The sequence below is a fragment of the Papaver somniferum genome, unplaced genomic scaffold (assembly GCF_003573695.1).
Source record: "Papaver somniferum cultivar HN1 unplaced genomic scaffold, ASM357369v1 unplaced-scaffold_117, whole genome shotgun sequence".
Classification (NCBI taxonomy): domain Eukaryota; kingdom Viridiplantae; phylum Streptophyta; class Magnoliopsida; order Ranunculales; family Papaveraceae; genus Papaver; species Papaver somniferum.
Window position 1 is genome coordinate 5,188,221 of NW_020620714.1, and position 11,407 is coordinate 5,199,627.

At 35.4% G+C, this 11,407-nt stretch overlaps 2 protein-coding genes across 6 annotated transcripts; one reads left to right on the plus strand and one right to left on the minus strand.

Annotated features, from left to right (window-relative positions):
• The first annotated feature begins 1,177 nt into the window (after window positions 1-1,177).
• Window positions 1,178-5,455, plus strand: LOC113329969 (histone-lysine N-methyltransferase ASHH3-like). Its single transcript, XM_026576826.1, has 14 exons — window positions 1,178-1,462; window positions 2,116-2,205; window positions 2,288-2,417; window positions 2,703-2,811; window positions 2,888-2,987; window positions 3,132-3,210; window positions 3,298-3,469; window positions 3,555-3,635; window positions 3,794-3,911; window positions 4,134-4,161; window positions 4,331-4,412; window positions 4,531-4,591; window positions 4,712-4,804; window positions 4,958-5,455. The coding sequence occupies exons 2-13, from the start codon at window positions 2,188-2,190 to the stop codon at window positions 4,778-4,780; spliced, it is 1,047 nt and encodes a 348-aa protein (XP_026432611.1). The 5' UTR covers window positions 1,178-1,462; window positions 2,116-2,187; the 3' UTR covers window positions 4,781-4,804; window positions 4,958-5,455.
• LOC113329967 (tobamovirus multiplication protein 2A-like) lies at window positions 5,452-10,112 on the minus strand. Of its 5 annotated transcripts, XM_026576825.1 has the most exons (5): window positions 6,755-7,731; window positions 6,272-6,371; window positions 6,084-6,164; window positions 5,894-5,998; window positions 5,452-5,798 (listed from the first exon to the last, which is right to left on the minus strand). In XM_026576825.1, the coding sequence occupies exons 1-5, from the start codon at window positions 6,919-6,921 to the stop codon at window positions 5,592-5,594; spliced, it is 660 nt and encodes a 219-aa protein (XP_026432610.1). In that variant the 5' UTR covers window positions 6,922-7,731; the 3' UTR covers window positions 5,452-5,591. The 5 variants fall into 5 exon arrangements, with proteins under 5 accessions (XP_026432610.1, XP_026432606.1, XP_026432608.1 ...); XM_026576823.1 differs by lacking the exons at window positions 5,452-5,798; window positions 5,894-5,998; window positions 6,755-7,731 and adding exons at window positions 7,787-7,847; window positions 8,066-10,112 and having other exon boundaries at window positions 6,146-6,164; XM_026576822.1 differs by lacking the exons at window positions 5,452-5,798; window positions 5,894-5,998; window positions 6,755-7,731 and adding exons at window positions 7,787-7,966; window positions 8,066-10,112 and having other exon boundaries at window positions 6,146-6,164.
• Window positions 10,113-11,407: the final 1,295 nt, after the last annotated feature.

Below are 11,407 nucleotides of genomic sequence, written 5' to 3' on the forward strand. Positions count from 1 at the left end.
CCATTTAATAAATTCTTCTCATCTATATCAATATACAGTAAAACCTCCGTATATTAGTACACTTGGGGATCCATAAATTTATTAATAGATGGAGGTATACATAGAAAATGTAAAAAGATTATATTTCAATGTATGTGAATACTATTAGATCGTGTACATATATCTTTATAGTTCCAATACACAAGTATATGCATGTACTTAGGCACTTGGAAGGTTATTATGAATTTTTTGATGTTTCCATGATTATAAAAGTACTGAGTATATTAGAAAATGATTCATCAATCTATAATAATTCAAAAAATGTTGTATCAACCTAAAAAATTATCTCTCCTCTCAAACAACTGCATATAAGTATTTTGTTTTGATCATAAATTTGAAATGACATAGATATATATTTCTCTAATATATTGTTGATTATTAGGATCCTTCATATGGGTGTGGCAAACATTCATGTTTGCCATTTAAGCACCCACTATGGAGCTGGCTTACTGGCAAATTTGTCACTTAGCCAGGCCAGGTCAAGCTTCCACCGCCGCTCGGTCAACAGTACACCGAACGGTGTAGTTTACACCTTTTATTAATTGTTTAGTTATTATAACAGATTTTTATTACAAGAGGACCCCATAAAATATTATATAATCCCTAAAATTTAATAAAGATCCTGTCAAATACAAATAACTAATTTTTTTTATTAATAAGGATCCCACAAAACACAATATAATATACTATTTTAATAAAAATAACATTTATACTAGTTACCACATGAACCGGACTTAATATACGGAGGTAACAATATACAGAGGTTTCACTCTCTTTTTCTCTTTCGATTAAAAAAACAAAAAAAATCTTTGTGAAGTAAGATTCATTTTGACTTCTATTCTTTGTGAGTAAGGATTTTTTTGTTTTTTTTTGACTTCTATTTTTGGGTTTGGACTTCTGATGTTGGTATGGTATTGTATCCAAACACCCGGTAAAATTAAATTTTTTTACCATAAATAACGGTATCACTTACCATTTTCTTTTTTTACTTTTCTTAAGTTTAAACCTCCATCTAAGGTCTGTTTGGTAAATGATAATTGATTTCTTAAGTTATAACTAATAATACATCCTGGTCCAAACACTTCCTTAAATTTCATAATTTCCTCTGTATTTTAATCTTCCCCCTCTCTCTCTCTAACCACACAGTGAAGTAGAAGAAGAAAGAAAGAAAACCAAAATTTCAAATCCTTAGGAATCGTAGCCAGAATCAAAATTAAATTCAAACCCAGAATTAAATTCAAAAATCACGATAACCCTTTGATTCAGATTAAGTTTTCAGTACTTATACAGAGAGATCTCAACCGTTGTACAGTTCATCAGTTTTAGTGTGAATCTGGTGGTGTCTTTTATTCAATTCAGAGAAGAAGAAGTTTCTTTCCATAAACAAGTTATAATCTTCTGGTTCTTGGAGTTTATTTCGCAGGTGAAGTTTTCTTTTTAATTCGTTTTCTGGGTTTCTTGTTTCTGTGTTGATCTTTCTGTTGATTATGAAGAAGAAGAAACTAGGGTTTTATGTTGTTGTGTTGAATCCACAGTATTCTTTTTATTCAAATTAGTTGGTAATTCATGTTGAAAGTGATGGTTCTGTTTGTATTGAGGAAGTACTTATTGAGAATGTTCTGTAGATAAATTGCTTGAATGAATGTTCAAACCAGTAAAACCCTAGAAATAGAGAAGATTAGAGAGAATGAATGTAGTAATGGTAGGATTTTCTGTGCATACTTCACTACAGGGTGATAAGGGGCAAAGGGTTTTGAGATTGTGATAGCTTTGGATTTGTTCTGTAATTCATTGAATGGTTACTCAAGGAGAAACCCTCACCAAAAGCCTTTTGGTGTAGTTCGTATCAGATGTTCATATTACATATAATTTGTAACTTATGGTTCTTTGCTCGCACGCATATGCACTCCTCGTATTTAGTAGGAAACTTGTGAGAAACTATAGTGAATAGCAATGGGTGTGTTTATATGATACAATGTGTGAGTGAAAGGTTGATATCAGTTTCTCGTCCCTGTAGTTTGCATTTTGCAGTATGTGAAACTAACTGCCGGTGGATTGGCCTTTTGGTCTGTTTAGGTAAATGTTACTAGACATCTCAATAGATCATTCTCGTGGACTGTGGTTGAGTACGCTTGTTCTGATTGCAACATGCCTGCTATGACAAAGGTCAGTATACTAATTTGACGCACTGGGTTCTTCTGTGAATTTCTTAGCTCTTTATTTATTCTTAAATCTTAATTTGAAACAGAGTTTTGAGCACCACAATTTTGGGCACATATTTGACAAGCTTACCGAAGAAATTGGAAGTCCAGTCGAATTTGAACTGCCAGACTGGGCAAAGGATCAGAATCCTAATACCTACACCTTCATAAGACGCAGTATCCATATAGTAGTTGAATAAATTAATATGCTCTGAATGAACTTCTTGGTGGAAATTATTTTGTGAAGGACAAAGACAATATCAGTATTAAGAGATCAAACTACATATGCTAATCTATACGTCTTTTTGCTTGTTTTATTTGGTTAAGAAAAGGTCTTTTTTATCTTCCTTTTCACGGGTTTTACCTTTTCTTCAAATAGCATACTGTATTTTGTGCTGGGATTAGCAGATAGTAGTGATGTCTTTCTATCTTTTGAAATTTGTTGATCTTCACCAACTAAAGATGTATATCTTAGTAAAAAGATGAAAGGGCGTATTGAAGATGATGGGATATTTTGTTCCTGCAAAGCTTCAAGTCAATCTACTGTGTGTGGCAGAGATTGCCAATGCGGGTAAGAATTATCTAGATCTCAAGTACTCCATTTATCTTCATGAAAGTTTTGAGTTAAATGTACTTTTCCTATGTAGGATGTTATTGTCTACTTGTTCGTCAAATTGTGACTGTGGTGATTCTTGTCTCAATAAACCATTTCATCTACGGCCTGTTAAAAAGATGAAATTAGTGAAGGTATGCCATCTTACAATTTTTTCAACCTTGTTCGTTTACCCGAAGACTTTGACAAACTAATTAATTACACAATCACGGGTATTTTGAGTTTCATGTAGTGCATATGAGTTTTGTTTAGGTGATGTAATGGTATTCTTTTTATAGACAGAGAAGTGTGGATCAGGATTAGTGGCGGAAGAAGATATTAAGCGAAAAGAATTTGTAATAGAATATGTCGGAGAAGGTAACTTTTATAAATGCTTTACAATTCATTATTGTTTTCAAATATACTTCAATTTACACATTTTTTTGTTTTTTGAACTCAACTCAGTTATTGATGATAAAACATGTGAGGAAAGACTTTGGAAAATGAAGCACAGTGGAGAAACCAACTTCTACTTATGTGAGATTAATCGAGATATGGTGATTGACGCCACATACAAGGGAAACAAATCAAGATTTATAAATCATAGTTGCCGGCCTAATACTGAGATGCAAAAATGGTTCATTACTTTTCCTTACTCTGCCTGCCATTTGAGGTTTTATACTCTCGTATGACAGAACACTTATTTCCATTTCTCTTTTCAGGAGAGATAGTGGCGAAACTAGAATTGGCATTTTTGCAAAGCGTGACATTAAAAAGGGCGAACATCTAACCTATGACTATCAGTATGTCAATTTACATTGAACTTTTTCTTCGAATGTTTTATGTTGCAGATGTCTATCTGTTATTGCTAGGGATGGTAAAAAATCATTCATGAGATAGTTCCCGTTAGAGCTTCTGAATATTTAATTTCTTAGATGATAAAGTCTAATATATCCAGCAGGTTTGTTCAATTTGGTGCAGATCAGGATTGTCATTGTGGTGCTTCAGACTGCAGGCAAAAACTAGGGGCAAAACCTATGAAGCTGAATGGCAAGCTGGAGGGAGCTTTTCGTTATAAGGCAAGACATGCATCTCTAATTGTATTGGCTAACTTTGTTTGTCTTTGGTGGAGCATGACTGCATGAGAACCTCTGTCTATATTGTTAAACGTTTACGGTTGTTTTATATAACACATTCCAAAAATAAGTTATCATACTTTGGTTTCTGATATATCTACAAATGATCCTTTCATTTGCTGAAAATAACACTTACAATTGGTGTTTATTTTGTTTTCTGTAAAGGGTTACACAAATGGAGATCTCCACATAGGTATGCAGTTTTACCTTTCATCAAGTTATCCAAGTTATGTTACATTGTTGCTTGAATAGTTGAATTAGGTGATATCATGTCCATTAGGAAACACTCAACACTCATAGTTCGTGTAGTAATTGTTCTTGCTTTCTTGAATGTCTATTTATAACTTGCTTTTACATCTCAGGGAGCTCGCAATCCAATGGAGAAATTTTTTGTCATAATTGCATTGGAGAAATTATACGAGTTTTTCGCGCTGACAGGGAGAGGTTTGTTTTATAATTTCTAATATGCTGGTCTCCTTGGTCTGATGTTAGTTCAGTCTTACATAATGCTCAGAAGAATGAAACTGTGTCTAAAGTGCACTAATATTGAATCTGTCGACAGGCAACCTGTATCTACATTTGGTATTATAAAACGGTTTGACAACAACTCAAGAAAACACACAGTAAGAGATTTTCATTTTGTAAATACTGAATCTTTCGACAGGCAACATGTATCTTTCAGTCATAGACATTAACTATGATATACAACTTCTAACAACCTAAACCTATTTTCTCTGTGGCAGATTATGTTCGAAGACGGTGACCTCAAAATGCTTGACCTGTCAAAAGTAGAATGGGAATTCGTTCTGTAACATTGCGATATCATTGTTCAAAACGTAAGTTTCGTGTTGTCTTCTCGTGTTCTTAGTTTCTTATTCATTGACTGTTGCAGAATGAATTCTGTCGCTTAGCTAACATGACAGAAAATTTTGATCTGATCATTTTTCAACTTTCAGGCAATACCTTATGACTTATCCTCTTTTTCGCAGGTTTTAGTTGGAGAAGCCAATTTGATGGCGTACAAACAACAGTCTCTTTCCTGTATCTTATGTTTACTAGTTTACCCTGAAACAGAAGGGTATTATAGTAATGCAAAATGAAGTTGAAGCTCGGCGGCATAGAATTCTGAATCAAGCCTGGATGGCTCAGTTCTGTCTGCCACTTTAGAGAGCACACCTCCTTTTTGCATCTTCTGTATACTAATATCATAGCCACGTTTTGGCTTGACCTCCATTTCATTATTCGTTCATCATGTTCCTTTCTGATCATATGAGACCATAAGCAGTAATTTTCTCATGTACTATTGGAGTTCTCTTCTCTTCAACTCGGGGCTGCTAATGGTGTAACATATTACTCGATAGAAAGAACATTCTGTATTGTTGTACACTAAAGATTCAACTATCATTCTTCAAGATTAATTTTCCTAGTGTATTATAGATCGAAACAGTCTGTCAGAAAATCTTATGATACGACTGGGAATATATGAATCAAACTTTGAAAATGTGCAGCTTTCATTTAATTTTATAAGTTGTGGACAACAAGATGCGGTTTATGACATCATATATGGATAGACTAATGTATTCAAGTTTCGTGCTTAATCAGACTATGAAGCTGGTACTAGCATCATACTCCAGCCCTGCTCAATTGAATTGCAGGTTGTTTCTGGTTGTTGCCAATAGTTGGTGAAGGTGTTCTGCTGGCAGGGTAAACCTGCCTAGGAGGAACCATTCTTTGGAACTGCTGATACCTGTCAAACTCTTCATCACTGCTATCGTAAAATGCCCGAGTCCTGGACAATTGCGCACCGACAGATAATAGTAGAGCCAATACCTGTATAATCAACAAGCGATACCCAGATAAGTTTGAAATTTCTATTAACCAAAGAAAAATCTGCTATTGAATTTTACAAGTTTGTAATCATTTACCTCCAAAACGACTGCTCCGAGAGCAACCCATCTCAGTATTTCCCAGTTTGTTTCTATGAAAGCATAGCTTGAGTTAAGTTTCCCAGTTTTATCCTTGGGTATCCTCTGTCAAACGAAAATGTCAGTTGTAAAGATAAGTATTACGTTTGGAAAATTCAGGATAAGGAATAGTGAGAGAAGTAGTCTTCACCTCTTTCCATCTGCGATCATAGGCTACAAAAGCTCCAAGTCCAATCTCAAATAATACTAGTATCGCCATGAACACAGAGTACTGGTTATCATAATTAAGGAAATTACAGAAAACTAGAAAGGAAGATAAAAATAAAAATTAATGTCAACTTGAAAGCGAGTAAGAAATCTTTTATGTCTCAAGGATACAAGATACAGACAACAGCGATTTCTGGCAGAAATTCCTATACATCCGGAACAAGAAATGGCAAAGAGGATTGTGCCAACTGCGATGAAAAAGATAAGAAACCTGCAAAAGATTGCAAAGTAGCAGACACATAAATTAGCAGTAAAATAGAATTTTCTAGACGATTAAAATTGATTCGTAACATCGATTGTATACAAATGCTTTTTACGAAAGACGATGAAGAGGATTCAATTTACTGTAGTTACCGATACAGTATAAGAATTCAATACCAAATCAAGAGGCAAATCAGGAACAACTTTACAGATTGGAATACTGATTATAAAAACAAAAATAAAAGAGACAGAACCCTAAGCTTCACCCACTAAAAAGCAGAAAAAGCCTTCACCAACCACAAAACAACGCCATTTACGGATTCCATATGACAGAATAAAAACAACTATCTTAAAAACAAAATGAAGAAAGTAAGAAAATCCTTAGCAACATACCATACTGATGAGAGGTATTGCTTCATGTTATCTGAATGAACTTCATTGGAGGTTATAGTCCATTTTACAAGATGAAATGTTCCAAAACCCACCAAGGCTAGACCACAAAGAAGTAGCAAGATGTTCAAAGTCTTCAAAATAAACTCAAAGAGTTGTTTCTTAGCCATCTTAGATTCAGCAGCCAACAACCGGAGTTGTCACACAGATATCCCTAAGGTTTTCTCTATCTAGTTATAAGAATTTTAGGTTTTGTCAGAGAGGAATTACATTAGCATCTTCCTAAAGGTTGCAGTTTTATAGGGTCTTTTTAATGCTCTACGCTGTATTTCACATTTAATGGGTTAATTGCTCATATAAAGTAGTTGTCTCCAGACAGATCTTCCCCTATATGGGAAGATCACAAGAAAATCCACAATTACACCATTTAAGTTTCTTCTATTTTAAGCTACTGGGCCTTAATGTGCTGAAAGTTATTACAAATTAGAGACTTTAAAGTTTTCTATATCTGTTTATTATACTAATAACTATACACGAGACCCTACTTGTTACAATTGTAACCTTGACATAACAGAGACGTATCTAATCTTCTGAATCCATGATAAAGGAAGGAAATTAAATATGCAAAATGACCATGCTGTTCATTTTGTGTCACCAGACTCCATCTCGTATTGTTCTAACATGAGTTTTTAAGCCAAAGACGGTCTGGATGGTAACCACGGGACTCATTCACATTATGGTTAAATTTCACATTTGCAAAAGAACTAATACAAATTTGAAGTTCATGAACAATACCAACACAGCTACAGAACGCACATCAGACCTTATTCCTTAATTTCAATCAGTGAAGTGTATGGAACATGATTGCACTAGATTCGTGAACCTTAAAAAGAATTGGTGCACAATTATTTCTTGACTGTGAATATACGAAAATAAAAGTCTCACATGTGATAGCACTCCAACTTGTTTTATCTAAAATGAAATAAATTCTTAAAAAAAGGCATCACTTAACCGTGTAGATAAAAATGCATGTACCGTGCAGTTAGTGGCCCTTGCAGCACCTCTCGTATGAGAGGTCAGAAGCTCGACTCTTTCCCTGCACTGGGTGAGGGAGCTTAATTATCTAGTAAAAGAAATAGTGCAGATACAAAGACGGCAGAGCTGATTGAAGGTCTCAATTCTCAAAACAATTTCAGCAAGATCAATTAGATTTCGCTAAGTGTACAAACAAGAATAGCAAGATGAATTAGTGACAATTAACAAATTTTGCTAAGTATACAAGCTAGAATTAAATAGAAAGGAGAAAATTAGTACCTAGCTTGAAGATGACTCTCTTTTTAATCTTTCCCAAACAGCTGGTCCTTCTGAGTGAAGATTTACCAAGTACTTTATAACACGTGCATGTGAGCTCACAAGAATCGTACTTAAGGTCATTTTTCCTACTACACCTTTTTCTCTCAGCCATACATACATTGAGAACCTAAGCTTGATCCTCTCTATATCATAACACAAGTATCTAGGAAATGCTACCAAATCTTGCACAGGGTAACGTAAATCATTCACCAGATGCTTAATCTTCATCTCAATAACATCCTTTGACTGATTCAGGACTTGTGGAGCATCTTTGATCATCTTGCAGACATCATGGAAGTCTAATCCAGCATTTACCAAACAATCAAATCTCTCCTGTAATTGATCCCCTCTACCACGAAATCGCTTCAGAGCTTTCACCAACTCATCTGAATTCTCAACATATCCGATATGCAACAAAAATGTAGTTTTCTCCGTATCATTCGACGCCTTTTTGTGAGAAGTTTTCTTTTTTCCAGCCAAAGTAACCAACATTGGAGGGTCTTCCTTTATGATCTCACACAACTTCTCTGGGCCTACTTTTAAGTTCGATAGAACTGTTCTAGGTTTCTTCTTCAGACAACAACAACCCAATATATGTGCATGAGTACGGATAATCATAGCAATATCTTCAGTTTCCATCTTAATCTCCGACAGAAAATGCAGCGCCCCCCACAGATTTTTAGCAAAATTCCCAGCTAAAATTTGAGGATGTTGAAGAAACAATGAAATTATGTTTTCTGCTGAAATACCTATCTTTAATAATAACGCAACCAATATATAAATCTTGTTTCCAGAGTCTTCAAACAGGAACCTAGGATGTTTGTCAATTAATATTCTCATATCTTTCCTGCTACAACCCATTTCTTCAAGAAACCTCATCACGCCAACCATTCTAGTCCAACTATACGTGTTCTTATCCGATAGATACTCTCTAACCCAATTTCTTCCAATCCCCAAGCCATTCAACAATGTAAGAAACCGAACAAAATCTCGATTAACACCACCGACCAAAAGTGTAGGACAACAGGTAACTAACGCAATAATAGTAGGTTTGGTCAGTCCCAACTCTTCATAACCATGAAATCTCGCAGCCAAGACCCCATAATCATACCCAAAGATCTCCACCACTTCCTTATACATCTTCCCAATCTTAGTACGAGGAATCCCATAATTACAAAGAACATGATAATTGTGAAGCAATATATCATCATCACTTAGAAACATCAGTTCACGCGGAAGAAGTGGGTTAACCTCTGATGCTGCCAGGCCTAAACTCTCAAAGAATGGTTCAAACTCATTAATAGGATTATAACGAAGAAACCTCGCCAGTGACCTACTAATTTCTTCATCACAATCAATAACCTTTGATAAAAGCGTCCGAAGAAATATGGGTGAGTTTTTACTTATGTGTTCTGCATCAGAAAATTGTAAATTTCTAGTATAATGTAGATAATCAAACAGTACATTTTCTGCTTCACTTCGAACACCTCTAGCTAATCTAGTAACCATACAAGAAGCGGACGATCGGCCTGAGATTGCTAGTGCCTTCCACATTGGCAATGAAATACAAGAATGTCTACATTGAATCTTACCCAAATTGAAGTATTTTAGAGGTTTCACAGTACTAATGGAAGTAACAGACTTAAGATTAACATTCATAAACATTGTGAATCCTCCAATGATATCTATTGAGATTCTCCAACTTAATCATCACAAGTTTCACCACAAGAAATGAACAATAAAATGTCTGTTGTATAGGGTAAACACAAAAATGGGTATTCCCTAACCTTATGCAGGATAGATTTATGCATCTCAAAGCTGAAATCCAGACAAGGGGATGGAAAAACAGAGCAAGAACAATTCGTACAAATGAGAATCAAAAAGCAAACTTTTCAATGCAGGTGTGTTTAATTTTACCTTAGAATTTGTGGGTTCAGCTCAATTTTTGTTTTCTCAGGTGGAAAAATGAATCTGCCATGAGAGAGACATGCTTCAAGCTTTGGTTTTATAAACCCTAGAACTGATTTTGGTTGACTGGAGGATTTGGAATAAATCGTCCTCAATTTACTTACACCATGCTTACACTGATAACAACCAGACAGGGTTGATCTGCCATTTGTTGGATCCGGAAAAACAAAAGCTATAACCCAAGATCCAGTGGGTTAGATCTCCTGGGCCGAGTGCCATAAGCTACTACATACCCCACGGAATCATCCCACACTTTTTTTGGCGGTGACACTAATCTAACCCCCTCGCCTATTGACGAACTCTTTCGGGCCCTCCCTTGTTCCACCTGAATAGCCATGGACCAGCTTTTAGCAACGCGTTAAGGTGTAAAAAGTTGGGGGTATCTAGCAATTTATTTTCGTTCAAAGCGCTATCAGTCCATTACAGAGTCTTTTTTTTTTATATGAAAAGCTTAGGCCTAGAAAGGTACTAAGAGTAGTACACAGAAGTTGTGTTGGCTATGGTTGTGGATGCACCACTCAGCCTGCCAATGTTGTTCTTACATAAAAGAGCTAAATTAAAAGTCTCCATATTCCGGCTACGATTAACAATACTAAGATTCAGTAAAACAAAAGATATGGGACTTATGTCCATATTTCTACCATTGTCTTCTTGATTATTTCTTCTTTCATAGTAATTTAGGTGAAATCTTCCTTGAACAACTTCATTGTAGAGGAACTGGAAACGATCTAGAATGTCCATTGATTCAGCAGATATTGCAATATTTGTGTGCTGCATCTCTTTGGCCCACTGGAAAGATAGGTATGCTCCTCCTTTGACTCCCCCTTCTCCATAGTGTCATGAATGCCCTCTAGAGCCAATGGTGTTTCCTTCAAAATCTGTCATAGTTAGAGCAGTGTAAAAATCAGAGTTCTCAGTATCTTGTAGTGTGCAGATACTGATATGTTTTCCAAATCCTGCTTCTGCATTCCAATTGTAACAGGTATTAACTTGTTGCATAGCAACCTCTTCATTTGGTAAGAGAGGAAAATTGTTCATAATATGATATGGCATCGCATGTATTCTATTGTGAGTGCACAAATGCTGCTTAATTCTGAGAGCAATAACTTCCACATTAGGCTGAATTTGTTTGAATATAAACTCACATCTGGCTTTCCAAATATACCAACATGTGGTTGCATATATGATGCATTCAGTGTTTCCAAGTTGGAACCAGGAATTCAGCCAGTCAATAAAGATAGTATTGTTATCAAATATAGTATGAGAGTTGCCAAGGATTTCCTGCCACACTAGAGTAGCAGTAGTGCAATTTGGAAACATGTGAGACATGGATTC